The following is a 22,306-nucleotide window of genomic DNA, read 5'->3' on the forward strand; positions in this document are numbered from 1 at the left end:
ACGTCTGACATGACAGAACATCCTGAGTCCTTTCGTTTAATCAAAATAATTTCTCTTTAATAATAAAGATAAGATGGCAATGTTTAATTTATATCTAAAATGTAGAATGACAATATAACAGTCATTAAATTTGTTATAAGATGGTATCGCTTATCTTATGATAGTACGTTTGATGTTAAAATCAAAAACAAAGCCATTTTAATGAGGGTTTATGACGAAAAGCCAGATTGGACTTGTGTAATAATCATTTGATCTGTACGTTCTATGGAGCTTTTCAAATACACAGAAATAGTACTATATTGACATTACCCGGCATTCTGTTCATGTCGTATTGAAATGTTATATCTTGAATTATATTGAATTTGCCGTACATCGTACGCGTTAATCTTCAATTGCATTTCTTGCACGAAGAAAACATTTTCGAAAATCTTGTTTCAAAAAGCCAGATGTACGCATTTTAAACGTTTGTAGGAAGTTATTTTACATTAGGAGAACGAATTTTTATATTCGATAATTTCGGCCTGCATGACAAATAATTTTACAGACAAATCATATAAATATATCCAATTAAAAACTTTTTTCAACTTGAAAAATAGTTACTTTATCTTCGATTATTTTGTAGTGAATTGTTAGACATAAACCGGTGTAAGTATAGCTGCATATTTACATATTTTCGACAAAAAATAAATCAAAATCATATTCACATTCTGAAATGCTGACTTTAGAATCCAACAGTTCTTTTGTGACAATCTTGTACTCCAAGCCTAGTAATGAAGTCATTGGATACCCTAAAATTAGTAATGTATAAAAAAAATTAACATTCGTTTGTAAATAGTTCCAAACGACATAATAGATATAATGCATTTAGTAACATATGCACACCTGTTGATGATTTATTACAGCCATTGACAGGATCACAGTCTTTATGAATACAGTTACATTTCATCTGACAGCCTTCTCCATATGTTGGAAAGGGTCACGTTGCTTCACAGTTAGACCCCATATATCCCTTGTTACAAGCTTAACAATTTATAATTGAAAAGAAAATGTTAAATTCAGCGTGCTGGCCATATACTCTATGATACTAGTTCCTAATTTTGCTCTTTTTTTGTTTTATATGATAGCATCACTGAGTTACAGTATGAAATATTGAGCAACAAATCTCGAGCTAAATTGTATTTTGTTTTACACGTTTAACCTTGATAAAAATATTTCAAATTCAGTTATGCCTTAATGATAATGATATGAAATCTCCAGAGTAACTGTTACTTATTGAGAACATTATACAAGGCATTCATTAATATTTACAAATCAAAATGTTAAGAAAAAGACCTTCAAGAACGGAAGCATGTTCACATAGCATTGTTTTCAATAGTGTTGTATATTTACGTATACACTTCTCTTGTGTAAGATCCCACTTGAACCCGATACAACATGATGTTCCGTTTGTTCTACAATAGTGAAAATAGTTTTTTCTTTATCATTGCTATGGAACGATCCTCTCAAATATAAACAAAATTACAGAACAGATTACTTACCCTCCACAAATCCCTATAGGCATGGTTTGGAAAGGCTCAAATAGTATCATATACGAATAGGCAATACCAAAAACCACTATTCTTTCCATTTCACCTCCATGTACTTACATTGAATGATACACGAATTCTATAGATATGTGGCTCTCTAAATTAATTAATTTCCTTGTTAATTTGTTCCTTGTTATAAAATTAGGTCCTCTAAAACATGAAAATTCAATAACTATTATTCGTTAAATTCTAAGTTTCGGAAAATCAAATTTTAACAATAGTAGTAATTTTCATACCATGATTATCATTCTTTGAAACCATATAGAAACATAAGAAAGGTAACCCAAAAATGGTTAAGGTTTGAAAAAGCTGTTATTATTTTCTGAGCCTATTCTAAGGATAAAATATCAGGCACTAGACAAAAAACATATTTTTTTTCTTTTATTTTGCAGTTTAATGTGTAATTATTTATTAGTTTTGATAATATACATTCTTTGATTTCTTAGCAAAAGAATACCACATATTATACATGTAGTAATTGTATATCACATTCCTCACGTATACATAGAGAATAATACATACCCTTTTCCATATCACAGCCAGTATCACCCCGAGATTCCAATATCAGCCCGAGGGACACAGGTCCGAGGGATGATATTGGTCGAGGGTTGATACAGGCTGTGATATGGAAAAGGGTATGTATTATTCTCTATGTATACGTGAGGTATGTGATATACAATTATCATAATATGTTGTATTCTTTTGATAAGATTATACTTATCGATATTTTTTGAATGCATCAACTTGAACAAATTGATTTTAAATATTATTTGAAGTAGTCTGTACATGTATTAAATGAAAATTTGATGTCTTATTGTTTTCTAAACATAAAGCTATAGAACCAGAATTTCTTCGTGTTTTGAAATTAACTGCTCTAAAATTGAAGTTTCAACTGCATTTTAAAATGTCTACTGTAAGAAATGTTTCATTTTTTCGCCTGTTTACATGCAGAAACGGAAAAAGGCAGAGATGTTCTGCAAGGGGCGTGATACAGATTACTATCAGCCCTAGGGATGATAACCTGTATCAATCCTGGAGGCCGATAAGAGTTTTGGGATGTCATCTGTATCACATATGCAAAAACATGTATTTATTACTAAGTACGTGTATGTATTATACTCATATCACCTATTTTATTTCAGTTATTCTTAAACAAAATACCTATAGATATATATATAAAAAAAGAGATCACTGAGGAATCAGAGCTAAACACAAACAAAGTACAGGAAGTCTAATGCGGACTTTAAAAATAAGTGTTTTGAAAAGCATTAACTTTAAACGAATAATGTACCGAGTATATTTCCTGATTATCCGACAAAATGCAAACTACAAAATGCAGTATAAGTAAGATAATACACAAGTTGTTTCAAATGCATTCAAATTTTAATTAATTCATTAGCGTTTTGCAAATGATTTACATTAGCATAATTCAAAATTGATGGGTTTTTTTTCGAAAATAATTGGGGAAGTAATTACAGTAGACCTGCAGATATATCATAAAATTATTTAAACTGCCTTCCTGTACAAGCTTAAGATTGATTCGAAGGTTTCGGAATAAATTAAAAACACTGTTACATAATCATTTTAATGTGAATTACCTCCCTTTTTGTGCATAACATTATGACACAAAATTGTGAAATAAAGTCGCAGTTAATGATTCTTACAAATAAATATTTCACGGAATTCACCTAAAAAAGTATTCAATAATTTTAAAAATCAGATTTAATACATGTGTTTTGGCTTTTCCTCTATGACATGCATATGGGGATAACTAACAGTGTTCAAAATCAAAAGAACAAAGGATATATGAAATATATGACAAGAGCAGAGCAAATACGGACCTATAAAATAAAAAGAGGTAGTTAAAGTACCACGACGGTGTGAGGAATATATGCAAACCGGTTACACCCGCCGGGTGCTCTGTGACGTAATCGGGAAAAACGGAAAAAGTCCGTAGATAATTAGATGATTATTTATGGTATAACAATGAGTATGATAATCATCAGTCAGCATGCCACTCAGTGGAAAATTGTATCTTTGTATCGACCATAGAACTTACGAAAAGATTACTTCAATCGAGATTGTTGTTAGTCCTGTATTATCAACGTGCTTGTCAGTAGCGTGCCTCACCATAGAAACGGTTTAGATGTAGAGCATGCCCTTAAATTAGACAAAAGAACTTTTTGTCCAAGTGACGGAATTATAAATCGTTGTACTTTCAATCTCTATAAAAATTGATGAGTTTAATACGTAAAGATTCAAAACTTTGAACCAGTCTACTTTTAACACATTAATCCACGTTGTTCAAAATAAAGAGTGTCTTTTTAATGCAGTGCATATACTCTTGCATCAAAAACAAAAATGATTTTGTTGATATGTATTATAAATTTATTACAATTAACACTAAAACACATTCAAATAAGAATTGTAACAATTTTAAGTCATGGATTAGCAACTCAATTGCAAAGTATCATGGATATGAAAGATACATGTAAGAGACGATTAGTTCATCCAGTAGGTTTTCTTTTTATGTTCTAAAAAATGCTTTTTTTCCACGGATGCCTATTTAGAAATTGTCACTATTGCAGTCGTCCTTCTGCAATTAGTCCATCTATAAGTCAAAATACATAAACTAAGTAAAATATCATTATTTTTTTAAGATAGTCCTTGAAAAATAATATTGATGTAATTACAAGAAAAAAAACTGGCTTGATGATGAGTTAAGTATACATGTTGGCTCCTTTAATTTAATTTACACAAATGTGCAAACCAAAATGATCTATCAAATTATCGACTATGTGAAAAGAAAGAGTACAAACCGCAAGATACAAATTAGTAAGCTGGATATATATTCAAAAGTTAGATACAAAGTAACTAGTACATGTAACAACATTTTTACATATCTTTATTCATTTTCATATTTGTTGAATGTGGGTAGGCATCGGCATCTAGGTCATCCTTTTCCTCTATAACGCCATCTTTTATGTCTTCCTGTTTGTGACGTGTTTTGCTGGATTTTGACATTTCCGATTTCGCGGCGAAGTATTTTTGAAAGGTCATAGTTGATTTGTAGCCTTGCTGTTTATAAAGAAAACATGAATAGAAGTGAAAATTAAAGTTAATAATTTGAATAGAATTTAAAAAGGACAGCAAAATTTACATCAAATAATACAAAAGGTTGATTTCCAAGGAACTTTATATAAGTATGATCGCCAGGTGTCAAATCATGGTGCAGGTAAAATGAATAGAAATCAGTACTTTATCTACTTCTTTTATTTCTCAATAGCCCCTTCTTAAAACTTTGATTATGGAATGGTCTAAAAAAATTGAGACTTAAGAAAGTGTTCTGTGATTATATACATGTATTAAATATAACACAATCTAGATCAACAGACAAGTTTCTATTTTATGAATGATAAGAATAATTTCTAGCGTTGAACATTTTTTACGATTCATCGAGTGATAGGAGAGGGTAGCTAAAACTGCCGACCTGTCAAAGTAAACCATATGTGATATCTTGATGTACGAGCAGGAAAATAAAACAAGACAACCAGTGATAACACAATGAATCATTAAGGTGTCAACTTACTGATATTACATATTCCCTGTCAGCCTCTTCCAATTCAAAATCCTTACTGCATCAAAATGAAACGGAGATTCCCTTAGATATGATTATTAATACATGATATACAATATACATGTTTGTTAGTAAATGGATGATTTTGAAAACATGTGTACGTGTAAATCTTTTATATCCGTGCTTCTGACAAGAAGAGAAGTACTCACTTCTGTTTCTTGTTTTAGTTTTTTCCTATAAAAATCATTTAATGAAGACAACTGCCGAGAGAAAGTAAAATTTATCAAGTTTACACAATTTTCTATGAGCATGTCAATATTTTTCTATTTATACCAGCAGTGTTATATATCATTATCATCACAATGATAATTCAGCTATAATTACATGTACATCCCTGGGGATTCATAATTACCCGCAGGGGATAAATATCTGCATTAAATCGTGAATGACAACCATTAGAAATCTCGTTTTAATTCTGTTTATATTATTCTGCTATATGAATATATATTTTATCTTGAGAGCTCGCAAATAATAATTTGGTCATTTGATACAAACAGAAAAAAATGTTATACTTCAATTCAGTATACACTGCCCACTGGCAAAATTAATTTATCATTTTTGAATTACTAAGCTTTCTGTACCAAGGATAATATACTTACATTAACAAAAGCCCATTTGATGTTTGTCAGAAGAGTGTTTTGAAGGGTGTCAAAGAATTCGACAATGTCCGTCCTCTGGTATCCAAGGAATCGCTGTTGTAAACTGACTCCTGTGCTTTGTATGAAGCTTATCAACTCATTAAAGTATACCTGTAATGAACATCAACTTTTGTAAAGTTTCAGTATATTGCTTTTTCTTTTTTAAAAATATCGAGAGAATATATTTATTTAGGTTTCACAGTTTATTTACATGCACATACATGTACACGTATCTTCTTAAAGAATGGGAAGTTTCTTTACTTTCGTTTTTATGAAACTATCAAAAATCAATTTTGCACAAGTTAAAAAAGTATCAAAATTGATAGCTGTAATTTTTTTTTCCTCAAAAACCAAAAACAGATCATTCAATTGTGAAACAATAAAACCTATCATTAACGACTCTAAATGCATGTTTGATATTAAAGAATTAATCTGCCTTCACATCTTTATCTTCGTCAAAATGATCAAATGCTTTTTCTGCAGTATAGTGTTTACCAAGTATAATTTCCCTGCTTTTCTGAGAAAAATTCCTTCTGAAAATATCACAATTTGTTGAACAGTTTCAACAGTGTAAAGTTGTAACTCTTGGTTTCTTTTTTTAAGTCAACGTATTCCCGTTATTGTTAGATACTTCTTGGATTTTAAAATTGAATTACACCCTTTTAGTGCTTGTTCATGTACCAGAGATAATTCGATAATTAAAACTCGCATCTTCAAAAGCATTTTCCAATGTTGTCTGACTGACTGTGTGAACTTCATCCAGGTTGTGTTTATTCAATACCTAAAAGTTCTAAAAAATTGGGTTTTTTTTATTATCAACAGCTATAACGCCAAAATACAACACGATTCATACTATAATACTATTGATATAAGTATACTGAGAGAAAGCAAGATTACTGTTGATAAAGGCATTTCTCAAACTAGTGTATTAACCAAAATTGTGAACATTCTTTTGCACATTGTGATGACAATGCTTGAATTAATTTAAAGAAAACGAGTTTGATGTAACACAACTTCTTAAGGATATTTTCCCCTTAAAATTGTATATACCAGTTTTTTCCGGTGGGACAATGATATATTTATTTTAATTTTAAAATAAATAGCCTATCTTGTAAAGAAATTCATTTTGTCAAAATGATTATATCAGTTGGTTATGATTGTTGCTTAGAAACAGATAGAATAACTTCTGGCCAAAAAAAAATGGTTCACCAAATGGCATACATTCATCAATCTAATGGTTGGTAACAGATGTTTTAGCTTAGCTTACATAAAGTACCATTTTAATTCAATTCGTTATTCAGTCACGACCAGTTCACTGGTATTTGAGGTTCAACATGAGTATATACAAATGATCACACACACAAAAAAAACCTGAATGATCGAACACATGATTTCAAATTACAAATATTTCTATGTAGTTGATTTATGTGATAGTCATAAATCTGTCATTAAATTATATCTGTAATTAAAAATTATTATCAACCAATGTTTTTATTTACCTTCAGGAATTCGTCCACTTGCAATAAAAAGAAAACCTCTTCTTTTAAAAGTGTTTTTTCTTTCAAATATCACATGTCCTCATAAATGCAGTCATCTTTCGAAATTCAGTGACAATAGATACAAAATTTACACCATGAAATCCCATTCACCTCTCCAAATGTGATTATTTTGCTTCTTTTCTATGACTTCCCCCATCCAGTTGTACATCCTGAGTCCTGGATTCGTACCATACCAACTCAGAAGGTTGGGTAAAAGACTCGGTAATCTAAACCTGGCATCTTAAAAAAGTATCATGATTATGGATATACAGGGTCAATTTATGTTCGCAAGGAAAATCGGATAGTGGTAGGAAACTACACATGATTTTTATAAGATAAACTACAAATGTAGTAATTAAATACCCAACCATTTTCAGAACTGTTCAAAGAAATATAACTAATTATCATTAACGCTTTATAACAATGAAACTCCAAGTTGAACTTTATTTTTTTAGATGGGCTAGATTGTTGTCGTCGATTTATTCTATTTTAATCTTATTGAGAAAAATGTGTATTTATATAGGAAACTAAGTTAGATATTGTTAATTTTAAAAAAATGCATTGTTTGATATTTAGAGGACGGACAGGGAAGAAAAATCTAAACAGAAATGGATAATACATACATTTTCGCGGCCTTAATACTGTTTGTGTCAACTGACTGAAAAAATAAACGTTTTTATTGATTTATTTCAAACCAGTTAATGGGTAATTAGTGTCTCTCTCTTTAGATTTAGTTCTTTTTCTGATTCAATCTTCAAAATAATTTCTATTACTGTTTCAAATAGGACTTTCAGATAAAAGACTGTTTGAAAAACAATCCGGAAGGGGGAGACATTCCCATTAAACTTCCTCGTTTTATGCATACATCATTTATCCATATAGACGTAGAATACAAAAATATGTTCATTAATTATTAATGTTTAAATTAATGTCTAAGGTTTACAACCAAAAAGTTATGTCCTGGTGTAAAAAACTATGAAATTAAAACACACTTTGTTGTGCATTATTATCCATTTGCATGCATATTTTCAACTGCCCGATGGTTAACTCCATTTTCCGCAGTGATGTTAACTAGTCAATCAATTTCTGGGCAACCCGTTCTGGAAAGTTCTTTCCATTAATACTAAAATCGCATAAGTTCTTCCAATTTATTTATTAACATTTTTGTATGAATCGAATTGCGATCCACGGTATCTGTCTGCGATGCATCATTAACTCGTCATAAACTTTTCGTTAATTAGTCAATCAACGTTCTTGGTTACCCCGTTCTGGAAAGTTCTACCCCATCTTATCACCAAAGGTCGTGCTTTGCAAGCAATTAAATATCTAAAGCTAAAATCGCCTACTAAAGAAACGAATTGACTCATTTTATTTATTAAACATTTGTCAAATCTTAACTTCTATGTATTCTCTAAATAGTCCCACAATAAACGTATTCACTCTTTACGTAGTCATTTGATATTATTTCATTGCTAGTATATTCTGATCCATGACCTGGATCCACCAAAGCGCATCCACGACCTTACTCTCATTTTTGCTATTTTGGGCCTGTTTATCGAAAATGAAAGTAGGTTTTTGATTAATTTCACAATAAGAACTTATCAGATAAAATTGAAATATTCCTTACGGACATTATCACACATGTGTTGAAATACCAAAGATGTAAGCAAGTTCCCTTTGCGCAGGCATTTTGTAGTTTATTTGCAAAATGCCTTAATTTATAAATATAGATAAGATAACCATATATCTTTCATTCACTACAAAAACGATTCAGATATTGGTCCATGTGAACACGTACTGTTAAATATGTTGATTGTCTTTCTGTTTTAAAAGATATTGTGTTAGTTCAAAAGAAAAGACATTATAAGATGCTAATTATACTATCATTTGGATTATATAACGTTTTTCTAGCAGTCGCACGTGGAAATAAATAAAAACTATGATAATAGACACAATAGCTAGTCCGATCAAAGCAAACTTGAGATAATTGGTCCGTTTACTGTTTTGTTTCACTGCTGTACAGGATGTTTTGTCATTATTTGTTGTGACTTTAGAAAAATCTGTAATTTAAAAAGATATAATAAGTTTACCTTTATAAGAAATATATTAAGTGAAATATCTTTTTTATCTATCTATCTATCTATCTATCTATCTATCTATCTATCTATCTATCTATCTATCTATCTATCTATCTATCTATCTATCTATCTATCAATCTATGTATCTACATGTATTTGGTATCTGTCTATTTATCTGGATAGCTATCTGACCGTCCGCCCTTCCTATCTACCAGTTTGATTTGCATTATTGAAGAAACGACAAAACAATCACGTTTAGATTTATATCAAAATTTAATGACAATAAACGATTTTAATAATTCTCCCTAAAGATAAATTCATAAAGAAAAATGTTATTTCTTCTTACAAAAATATTACCATTAGATTTGAGAATCTCCTTCGTGGCAATGTTGTGTTGAAGGTCTTTTGAAGGAGGACTGGAATGTTCTAAAGGAAAGGCAGTTAATATTAAAAATTATAATGTTTTTTCATCCGATAAAAGAATCACAAGTATCAGTGTTTGCTTGCAAAAATGTAGAAGATGTGAAAATTATAGAAAGATGATTGTCAAGAATCATATTAGCTTATAAACAGATTTCAATCAGTTGCAACGTTAACGCTAAAAAAACAAATTTATTCAAACGACTAGCTTATGCATCAATCTAAAATATAAATGTTAGTAATGCAACTCGAATTCAAAATACTTGCTGTCAATTTATAACATACATGCGTTAAACCATTACACAGAAGTGTGATCGATAAATCAATATTGGTAGACATTAAAATATATCAAAATTCCAATAATGTTACATGTACTGATCAACAAATACAAAACTGTATGCTTAGTAATTCAATTATTTCATTTTAAAAAAAAGAAACAATTTCGTAGGTTTTTAAAAAAAATTGACACTTACGAAACTAAATATATCAAATACAAAATAATAATGAAATACGGATTCCTTACAAAAATGACAAATATTTTCATTTCGTATTTCTTTTTTTAACACGGAACTCTTAACGTTTGTCGATATAATGATACATACTTTAATGTCCTTTCAAATGGATAGGAAGCATATCAGCTTTGATCGATAGTTTACCTTTTGCCGAAAGCAGGCATCCTTTAATGTGGTCGCAGTCTTTCTCCATACAGATACATTTTTGCTGACAGGCAAGTCCATACGATGGAAAACGGCATTTTAGCTTGCAGTTGATTCCATAATATCCTTCTTTGCAGACTGCACAAATATTATTATTTATCAATGACAATTCAAAAAGGTACTGATAAATAAAAAGAATGTTCCAAGGCAAGTGTGCTATGATCAATATTTTTCCTTTTAAAGTTAAGTTTACAAATAAAAAAAATATCCTGGAATTGTTTGATAACCATATCAATATTTTATAGAGTTCAGCTTGTAAAACATATCGTTAATGTTTTATATTATATACATTCTGTGCAGTAAAATGTAAAATCTGTAACCTTTTTTAAACTTTAAAACTGGATACTTCAAATGATATGTTAGAGATACGCCAAAATATACTTTGTAGCGGGCACAATTTCCTTTATCCATTAAAACAGACATAGGTAAACATCTTTTATATTTTCTTGGTAAACATAGAACAGTTTTATTAAAACTATTAGTCTTTTAAATCAAAAGTTTAATAAAAAAAAATTCTACGAAGATTTTGAACGACACGCAAAAAGTACTTCTTAGATATTATCTTCCATTGTGTTCAGGGTTGTATTAAAGTGCGTTATTAGCTAATATGATATCAAAAATGTTCGTCATTGTACGCGTTGATCATTAACTAAATTTCTTGTACAAACCAAACATATATATTCTGAAAACTTGTTTTTAAAAAAAAGCCGGACGTAAGCATGTTTCAAGGAAATTTGTGTTCCTTTGGAGTACTTTCAATTTCCGTGCATGATTAAGAGTTTTAGAACCAAATCATATATATAAAATTCATGTTGAAATTTAAATATGATGAGTTTATTTTAGATTTTTTTGTAGTGTTTCGTTTGTCAGAACTTTATGCACGCAGGAAGTGCAATTGCATATATACACAATTTGGCAAAGAAATATCAAAAATTATATTTACTTTCAGAAATGCTGGCTTCATAATTCAACAGGTCTGTTGTAACTATCTTGTACTCCAAGCCTATTGACGAAGACATTGGATACTCTAAAAAAAATGGTTAATACAAAACTTTACGTACGTTGATATAAAATTGCAAATGACAGACTAGATTTAATGCCATTAGAAACATATGCACACCTGTTGACGAATTATTACAGCCATTGGCAGGATCACAATCTTTTTCAATACAGTTACATATCATCTGACAGCCTTCTCCATACGATGGAAACAGACACCTAATTTCACAATTAGGCCCCATATAACCTTTGTCACATGCTAATCAAATAATAATTTGAAAAATTCTTTAACTTGTGACATGCAAACCATATCAGCTATAAAAGTAGCCATTAAGTTTGCACTTTTTTTTGGTTTTTTTTATATAATCATCATAGCTACCGAAAAGTGGATTATTTAGATTATAAATTAATAAGTGACAATCTTGAGTTAATAGACATTTCTTCTAACGCGTTTAGCCTTTCTAAAAATATGTCAAATTCAGTTCATAACCATATGATATGAATTCTCCAGATTAACTATTATTTATTCAAAACTATATAAAGACTTCTTTTATCATTTAAACATGTAAAATCAGATCTTCAATAGTGTTTGGATACAGAAGTTGCATCAAAAAAGCAAGCATTTTTAACATATATAGCAATGCTTCCAGTTCTGAAGTATATTTACGTATACACATCTCTTGTGCTGTATCCCACCTGAACCCGACACAGCATGATGTTCCGTCTCTTCTACAATTATAATAGTATCAGCTAATCCTTGTTGGTTAACAACTCTTTCTAATATTGACAAATTAAACAAAAGAGTTTACTTACCCTACACAAGTTCTTGTAAGCATAGTTTGAAAACACCCAAATAGTGTCATATATGCAATGCCAAAAGTCACAATATTTTTCATTTTAACTCCATGTATTTACTTTGAATGATACACGATGTCTCTACATCTGAGTCTTTCTAAATTGATTTGTTTCCCTGTTCCTTGATCATAAAATTATATGACTGATTATAGCCAAAGATTAAATTTTTCCGTCGCCTTTAATTTTAATTGCTGCAAACCACCTGCATAAAATTACATAATTATGTATATCATATTCATGTGCTCTAAAACATAGCAGTTCATTGACTTTAATGCATTAAGGTTGTATTGGACACTTCAATGTTGTGACGTATTGTTTATCGAAATGAACAATGAAATAAAGTGTGATTTTATAATAAGGTTTTTACCCTATTGTCACCTAACAGCGTAGCGCAGAGGGTAAGAGGATTTTCTACAAGTCATGAGATCGAATCACACTGGGACTTTTAAAATTTTTACCTCTCTAAATGTTTGTAAAGGCTATTTTTGGTTAAAAGTTGTAAAATTTCAAAAGTCTAAACCGGTGAAAGTATTTCAATTATGATGTCCATATTAATATTGACAGAGGTCCCATACCATCTGAAGTTGTTAAGTTTCGAAAATTCAACATTTAACAAGTTTTAACAATGGTGTTTAATTTAATATCATAAATGTACCATAAAAACCATTAAAAAAAAGTGAACCCAAGAATGGTTATGGTGAAAAAACGCTGTTTATTGTTTTTTAAGCTAATATTTTGTAGAACATATGAAGCAATATAGTTCATTCACATTTTACAGTTTAATTTATTGATTGCATGGTTCAACTCTAATGCCCGAACATTTTCATTTAAATAAATACCATGTAACAAAGAAGTTGTTTCACTGTTGTCTCGCGCACCTTGGCAAGCCGTGTTACAATCCTTACTAATCAGTTTTACAGAAATACACGCATATTCATTCACAACAATGACAAAACCTATAATTGCATATTTTAACTTCGGTATACACTCTTGAAATTCTTGTAATTTATTTTAGTTATTCTAAATAATAACAAATCTGTATCCAAATAAAAGAACTGAGTGTACTGAAAGACGGGGTCTTAAAAGTTTGAATTTGTAATTGTCCTGGATTTCCTCGAATATACTTCCAAAGTTTATGAATTTGAATTAGTTGTTACAATCGATGTTAATTCTGCTTTTTTGCAATTGTCTGATACTTTGTCTAAATTTTTCTCAATCCCGGCCTTCATAATTGTAGAAAATTGACACAACGGTAAATCATGTAAAACAAGCATTCTGAGAGTATTGCATAAGCAATACACGTCCCCTACCGGTTTGTCGAAATTTGTAAAAACAATGCACTGTTATGCAGAATATCATTTCTTACCGCTTCAACAGACCAACCCGATAACGAACCCGATTGTAATAATACATAAAACCTTGTCAATTAAATTTACAACGCAATACTTCGCACTATTTTACAGAACTTATTTGCTTGTTAGAAACAATAAAAGGAATGGACCAACCTTACTTTGAGAACTACAAGTGCTACAGCAATCTTGTATAAGTCATCAAATTTGAATCTGATAGTGAACATGAACCTGAAAATATTTTAAGCATGTTTTATTTATGAAATATTTACAAAAACTATTTATTTAGTTTTAAATTACTTTTTTAAAACTTATTGACTTTTCACAAAGTATTGGTAATGCATTACTTTAATCATGTAATGGTAATGTAATGCATTACTTCAAGAAAATTAAGTAATGGTAATAGTAATTTAATGCCCTAATTAATGATGTAATGGTAATGTAATGCATTATTTTACAATGTAATTCACCCTGACTTTAATTTCGATTCCAACATCAACCTCTTCTATTGATTAATGAGCTCCTACACCAACTGAATCGACAACGACGCTGTGCATTCAGCTACGTTACTCATTCCACATTTGAACCCGAGCAAGAATATTTTGATCAATAAAACTATTGTTTATTTTCTAAATAGAACTTTGTTTATACACAGAGGACTTAAAAAGATTTAGTGCGTGTTTTTATGCCACACATTTACTGAAATGCATGAACACTTTTTGCACTATTTTCTTGCGCGTAGACTCAATTCATGTGTTCTACGCGTGCCTTCCGGTTTGAGAATTCGGCTGACAGTAGACCAGTAGACGGGGTCACGTGACCCCGTCTAAAAATGAGATACGCGAGGAATCAGAGCACTTGTTTCCATATATGGTCATTTCAAAATTCTACAAATTTGTACACTTTACATTTGTCGATTTGTAACAGCTGTCGTTAGCTGTGCTATTTCAGAAAACGGAGATTACAAATGTAGAGACTACAGATGGAAAATGTAATTTATAGTGGCAGGTAACATGTAGATAACTTACATTATTTTACAGCTTCAAATATGACTTAGTACAAAGAATTAGATTGAAGGCATGTGGAGTCAACTCTATGGTGTTTATGCTAAAGTTTTATAGGTTTCGCGATCAGAATTACACACATTCATACTCAGGCTCACACACCAGCATGTTGCATATCCGAATTTACAAGTTAACATTTCTGGATTTTTGAAAACGATTACTCTCCAAAGTAAAATACGGATATGAAAATTAAGTGTTTGGAAAAGTATTTTCTTAAATCTAATACTTGAAATTTCCTGATCGACAACATGCATTGCAAACTACAAAACGCACGTTGATATGTAAACGTTATAAAATTTAATGGGAACATTCATTGATGTTTTGATTAGTGGAATCGATTAGAATCATCATTGCTAACAGTATCTTTTCTACAATGCTTAGCAAAATATCTTTCTCTCTCTCTTTCTCTCTCTCTCTCTCTCTCTCTCTCTCTCTCTCTCTCTCTCTCTCTCTCTGGTCAACGTTTAAGGACTCTGACACCTAAATAAATGGGTGTGGTAACAAATTTGTCAAAAAACCATTATTACGATCAACAATTTGCTTCTATAATGCATTACACATCTTTTATCCTTTTTTAGCAACTTATAATAGACTTAACAAGTCCGTTGACCCCTGTTTCACGGAACAACCTCCTGTTTGTTGAGTTCAAACGAAAGGTCCCCTACATGCCATTATTTTTTGTTTCTTACACTTATTAAAAATATTTGTTCATTTTTGAGATTCAAATGATTGAATAATTTAGGAGACAGCCCTGTTCATCCTTAATGGGACAGACATCGGTGTTTAGAATAGTGAAATCAATTATAATCATCAATGGATACTTTTTTTTTTATCTATAATGCTTAACTAAATATGCCTCGTCATCTTGATATTTTAAATCAAAGTTTAAGGACACTGACATTTAAAATCCCCAAATACCTATTAAATAGCTGTGGTAAAGAGTTTTTCAAACAGGTATTTTTACGATCGACAACTTTGCTTCTATAATGCAAACAAAATCTAGATCATTTTTTTTTCAGTTACGAGTCTTTTGGTGCCTAATTGAAAGAAATATGCCTTTTTTCTTGATTTCGTTGAAAAAACTTTTAATACTCTACTAATTTGATAATATAATTATGTTTTAACAAAATATAAAATGATGAAAGCAAAAATACAAATCAAAAAGTTTGAAAATTTTGATTCAAAATTCGTACCCAATTTTCGTGTCTATGCGAGCTCTAACTGGCGTAAAGCAACTAAATAGTACACAACTTTAAACTATAGTCTACCTATCCTTAACATTCCATTATCACATTTCTGATAGTTTTTGGAGATTTGCTTTGCACCAAAGAAGACGTGAAAAAAAATCAAAAAAATCGGCCGTAAATCGGGAGAGGTAGTAACACTTTATAGATTTCAAAACCCGACTAGAATTATGACCGTTGACAATCATATGTGAACGAATGGTTGAAATCAGACAATCAGTTTTCGGGAAATCGCTTGCACAAAATTTATTTAAAAAATAATAAGAAGAAACAGTCCGACAACAATAAGGTATTCCTTTTTCAACGGAAGACCTTAATAAGAAACAGTTCAAAAACCACAAGAGTTGATCCAAAAGTAATATTACACTATGCACCGCGCTTCTCACTGGCGCTGTATTGTTTAAAATGAAACATCAAAATTGTCCTTATCAAAATTTTAATTCAAATTAAATTTTTGATTAAATTTTGTTGAACATTTATCAAGATTTTGATGTTTATAGCATTATACATACGTGACATCGTCGCGTCATGAACTTACGTCTTTTTAAAGGTGTGTATTTATGAATAAATTATATGTTTCAAAATTTGAAAAAAGCTCCAAACAACACATTATTTTGAAACAGATATAAAATAGACTTTTTTTTAACAGTTGTAAAAAAGGGAAGTAACCGTCCATTTCAATTATCTACACAATGCCTTTTGTCTCTAGATCTAGGAATAAAAGGCTGGACATGCGAATAGTGATACGATGTATCTTTGCTTCGATAGAAAGAAATTCCTAGAAAATGTACAGAAATTGATAGATCAACCTAAAATTGAGTACGAATGAACAGGGTACCCTTAACGTGGTTTAAAATCTAATAAAAGTATGTGTCATGTTAATTCATAAATTAGATAGACAGAGGACATACGCTCTGAAGGAAAGTTAAAGCTGGGTACTTATGTCAATGGCTATATTAAACAGCTGCCTTCATGACTTCTTGAAAAGACCTCGACAAACTGATCGCACAATATATAATTCAATATATTACTCCATCAATTACAAAACGAGTAATTAGTTACTTTATGAGAAAAAAAATGATAAAAAAAAATGTTGAATATATAGGAGGGCATCGTTGCCAATTTTAATAGAGTACTTAATTTCGAAATTCTACCAGAACGCCAAAGATCTTGCTACACGCTATACAAAATATATTATCTCCAGAAATATTTATCATACAAGGGTTGATTCAAAAGTAATGTTACACCATGCACCGCGCTTTTCACTGGTGCTGTATTGTATAAAATGATACATCAAAATTTTCCTTATCAGAATTCAAATTTGAATTAAAATTTTGATTAAATTTCGTTGAACCATGAACAAGATATTGATATTTATTGCATGATATTTACCTGACATCACCGTGTCATAAATTTACATCTTTTTTTAAGGTTTGTATGCATGAATAAATTACATGCTCCAAAATTTGAAAAAGCCCATAACAACACGATATTTTAAAACAGGTATATTAAACTTTTTCTAAATGTTTTAAAAAATAATCCATCGATTACAAAAAAGATAAATTAGTTACTTTAATGAAAAAAAAAGAAATTCAAACTTTAAAAGAGAACACCGTGGCCAATTTTTATAGAGTACCAAATTACGAAATTCTACCAGAACGCCAAAAATCTTGAAATGACGTCCCTTGCATGCGGCGACTATTCTTACCTCATTTTCTATAGAAATATTTTTTATCATAATGCATTAAAATTTTCAGTTCTGAATTGAATTAGGTTGAAATCTCACAGCAGGGATTTTTGTCACTTTACGCCGATTTTTCACCATTTTATCGCATATGTGACATTACTTTGGGATCAACCCTCGCATAAAGTCTTCCGCTAGAAACAGAAGACCTTGATAAGTTTTGCTGACATCATATTCAAAATGTGTAAAAATACATTTAGTTTATGTTTCATTGTTTTCAACACAAGTTATTCCTTCCTCGTTAGGTCTAATTAACACGATGGTCACATCAGAATATATCACATCTAAAAATATTCTTTCCTATAGATTGATCTAAAATCTGAGAGAATCAAATTAAACACTAGATTTTAGAATGTTCGTAATATGAGTTTAAGACCTTGGTTTAAAAATCTGAAAGTAGGTTTGACTGTGGGAAACTAGTGATCATATCAAACATAATAATTGATAATATCAGTTGTTATGAGAAAATGTGTGACTACAACTGTCATCTCTAATAATTTCCTGTCGGGACATAGTTTATATTAAAAATTCCATAATGCTCGTTGTTATTACATCTGCGGGAGAATGAACAGTGCTATTAACCTATTCATATTAACTTTCTTCTATTTAGTTGATTAAGTGTTTAAAACTTTGTGCATTTCATCATTTCTTTGCAGATAATGTTAATATCACAGTACATGGCAGAGGAATAACTACCTAAACTAAGGAGACCCAAGAATCTAAACGCAGAAGCTTCCCAATAAGCTGAAGCTTTTAGCTGTAACGTTTACATAAAGACATACTTTATACCATCGGTATATACGAACTGTAGGGAATCGTGATATTATGTACTAGTATTTTTGTCGTCGACACATTAATTGATATTCATAATACTTCAATAATTATATTTTAAATGTGTTTATTTTTTAATCCACATGGAACATAGCGTTAAATATTGTAAATTAATGCAACGAAGATTTATTTAAATTGATACACTTGCTTCAAGTAATTATCTATCGTTATTTAGTATGTGTTTTAAAAAAAAGTAAAAAAAAAACAACAATATAAAGATAAGCCTAGTTTAAGTTAATGTACGTATTGCGTTTGTTAAGTTTTTTCTATGCATTGTTTAATTTATTTGACCTGAATGTTAATTCAAATTCTTAATGTTAATCAAATGTATATCTTTCATCCTGTTTGTGTGTTTAGTAAGTACGTGATGTTGAAAATTTACAATTGTCTAAATAGACCGTAGTAAGGATTTAATCATGGTTGGCAAACAAACAAAGTAAATTCAAAATATGAAAACCGATTTTACTTGTATTATATATATTACGTATAAAATCTCCCACTTGATCGCATGCTTACTGCCGTTTTTTCATACTAATTGTTAGACAATTATTAAACAACTAATTGTCTTTGGACTTTTCCGTTTTTCCCAAATACCACTAAGAGTACACGGCGGGTGTGACCAGTCAGCAAATGATGCCCACTCCTTCATGGCACCCGATCCTACTTTAATTTATATAGCTTTGTGTTTGCTCAGCTCTTGTTTTGTCCTGTTTTTGTATTTTCCCTTGGACTTTTGATTTTGAACAATGTTCGTTATCACTATATGTCATGTATGTTTTGCTTTTGTAATTGATGCTTGTTTTCAAACTTAATACAAATAAAGTAAAGACCATTGCGTGATGTTGCATTTCTACTTGTCGTTGCACTAGTCATTATACAACCATGGAATGTGATGACATTTTTCAATGCATTCAATCTGCACCGGTTGTTATTTCCTTATCAATTCAATGGTTTGTTTAATTTTTGAAATTTATTTTTTTAATGAACAAGGAAACACATTTTGTTGAGAATAAACACATAACACGAATATTTCTAATTCATGGAATGATGTCGAATCTGAAATAGACTTCTATAATACAAAACATATTGAATTATGTTTTCATTGGTTTTTGCAATGGTGTTGTTGGATTTGCAATTGATGTATTCCTTTATATTTGAAGAGTAAGTAAACTTGTTATATGTAATTATGTTCATTCTTATATTCCGATTGATGCCCTTTTTTTACAGTGGTAAAGGAACATGCTCTTACGGCCGTGTTTGGGACAGCGTACAAGAGAAATGTTTACGTAAGTTATTAAGTACATAAATGATCTTATATTATCAACCAATTGCCTTTTGATTTACACAATTTAAAAGCTCGTCTAACGTTTGTTTAGGTTGTAAACCTGGATATTATGGACAGAACTGTGGCACAAAGTGTTCGTTTCCACTTTATGGATATTCATGTGCTTCAGAATGCAACTGTAGTGCCAACGACTGTGATTATGCCAATGGCTGTAAACAACCGTCAACGTTAAAACTTACGCCAATGTTAACAGATAAACCATTGTCAACGTCAACAGGTATTCAGAACTATCAAAAAGGGTTTTATTTCTTATTCTCACCATTTGTCTCTTACCGTATTTATACATCACGCTTTTATCAATGAATGACATGCATCATTATGATATTTTTAGACTGATATGGAGGATATAATTTTAATTAGTATCTTAAAAAAATGCCAAAACTCTTCTGTATATAATGGGTTTAATCTGTCATTGTTTTGTTTTGTTTTGGGGTTCTTGTTTTGTTCGTTGGTTTTCTTTTTAATCCAATTGATATTCATAATTTGAAACTTTTGAGGTTTTGAACATTGGAATTTAATAATTTAAATATCAACCATGATTTAAAAAAAAGTAGTTGCAATGAAACATATACATGTATTTTAAAAGGGCTGTATTTGTAGTATTTGAGAAAGATGTCCCACAATTATTAGATTTAGATCAGGTAGAGGGTTATGAAAGTATCTAGCATTGCCAAAAAAAATCCTTAAGTAGGTTAAGTATTTTTCGGGCAATGTATGCTCAATAGTCCACACAAGTCAAAAAAGGAAACATTGTTTCTGTTGATGTTAACATCAAAATCAGTTAACTATTTATGAGAAAAAGGATACAGTTATTGCAATTGTCCATCAGAAGTTACACAGAAGAAGCAGGCAATTTAACATACATCTTAATATTAACATGGAAAGTACAAAAGTTACTATATCTGAAAGTCTGAGGTCAACACGCGCAAGTAAGTGAGTCCGTGTTCATATACGTATCATTTACTCCCACCAATCCTAAAAGAATCAACGCAAAGCTACATCAAACGTACAGAGAAGCACAAACTATGTTCAAGTAAATATTACAGCTACAATAATAACTGTTTATAATCAAAGTAATATTTTAATTTTTTATACAAAGAAATGCGTAGAATCATAAACCGACATTGATACAATGGTTCGTGACAATTTCATAATTTTCTTTTTCTTTCAGAGCTGTATAATGTATAATTGATTCTCAAAGAAGATTAGGAACAACTCATAGTAAATTTGAATATATTTTTCTTTTTCCGTTTCCATAGAGGTTGACAAACTTGTAAACTCAGGAACAAGTTCTAATTCGTCATGTAACAACAATTCCAAAAGTGCCTCACCAAGCAAGAAGCCATTATTGGTTGGAATAATTATTATAGCATCGATGTCTTTTATCATAATGCTGCTGACATTGTACACATATCGACTGGAAAGGAGTCAGCAATCAACAACTAAACAAAAGGAAAACATCTGAACTCAGATAATGTTTATTTCAGAAACTTGATATCATGAAATAATTTTAAATGCTTAAATCCCTATTACTTTTTATAACTGAATCGTTTAATCAGAAAATGTGCAAATGATATAATTATCATTGATAAGGTGTGTGTTTTTTTTTAAAGGAATGAATGGTTGCAACTATGTTAACATAATATCATTTAAATAACCATGACGCATTTAGAGTGAACAGTAAACCAAAAATGGAAAATAAGTATAAAAACAAAGTCAAAAAATCTTTAAAAAGGTTCATGTTTGATATAATACAACATTCCTAATATGTAAAAAATAGATAATAAAACATATAGTAACAATTAATAACAAGACATATATTAATTGACCATACGTTTGTTATAAAAAAGCAGACGTAACGTAGCGTGAAAAACGTATACAAGAAACAATTTCTCAAAACTTACCTTTCTATCTCTCCTATTTAGTTGCGTTACCTTTGGATCTATTGATCTGTCTAAGTCAGTTTGGGATTGAAGCGCATAAACTCTAAATATAATGTTGAAGCAGTGAGGCATTTCTTTCACGTTCGTAATGAGGCCTTCGCAATTTTGAATGTTCTGTACATCTGAAGACGCATTTTTATGATTCTTCACACATTTTTAATTATATTTATATCTTCAGATTTGGATTGTCATGCAAACCATTTAGTTTTGTTTTCTTTTTTCCATAATTGTGTGGCATAAGATGAATGTACCGTTGCATAGTCGTTTTGGAATAATTAGTTCTTATTCCGAAAATGTTGCATAATACCAGACCATTATT

General features: G+C 30.3%; 1 protein-coding gene and 2 long non-coding RNA genes across 5 annotated transcripts; 1 reads left to right on the forward strand and 2 right to left on the reverse strand.

Annotated features, from left to right (window-relative positions):
- Positions 1-660: 660 nt before the first annotated feature.
- Positions 661-1,653, reverse strand: LOC136272061 (uncharacterized). Its single transcript, XR_010709943.1, has 4 exons — positions 1,539-1,653; positions 1,390-1,451; positions 883-1,020; positions 661-788 (listed from the first exon to the last, which is right to left on the reverse strand). It is a non-coding gene; the product is annotated as an uncharacterized lncRNA (long non-coding RNA).
- Positions 1,654-7,368: 5,715 nt separating this feature from the next.
- Positions 7,369-12,553, reverse strand: LOC136272308 (multiple epidermal growth factor-like domains protein 11). 2 transcript variants are annotated; one of them, XM_066073719.1, is made up of 7 exons: positions 12,426-12,553; positions 12,280-12,341; positions 11,734-11,871; positions 11,557-11,640; positions 10,554-10,691; positions 9,835-9,903; positions 7,369-9,459 (listed from the first exon to the last, which is right to left on the reverse strand). In XM_066073719.1, the coding sequence occupies exons 1-7, from the start codon at positions 12,506-12,508 to the stop codon at positions 9,275-9,277; spliced, it is 759 nt and encodes a 252-aa protein (XP_065929791.1). In that variant the 5' UTR covers positions 12,509-12,553; the 3' UTR covers positions 7,369-9,274. The 2 variants fall into 2 exon arrangements, with proteins under 2 accessions (XP_065929791.1, XP_065929792.1); XM_066073720.1 differs by lacking the exon at positions 11,557-11,640.
- A 7,149-nt stretch (positions 12,554-19,702) lies between these two features.
- LOC136272446 (uncharacterized) lies at positions 19,703-21,663 on the forward strand. 2 transcript variants are annotated; one of them, XR_010710453.1, is made up of 4 exons: positions 19,703-19,860; positions 19,927-19,985; positions 20,076-20,261; positions 21,304-21,663. It is a non-coding gene; the product is annotated as an uncharacterized lncRNA (long non-coding RNA). The 2 variants fall into 2 exon arrangements; XR_010710452.1 differs by having other exon boundaries at positions 19,703-19,985; positions 21,304-21,661.
- Positions 21,664-22,306: the final 643 nt, after the last annotated feature.

Source organism: Magallana gigas, chromosome 10 (genome assembly GCF_963853765.1).
Source record: "Magallana gigas chromosome 10, xbMagGiga1.1, whole genome shotgun sequence".
Classification (NCBI taxonomy): Eukaryota; Metazoa; Mollusca; class Bivalvia; order Ostreida; family Ostreidae; genus Magallana; species Magallana gigas.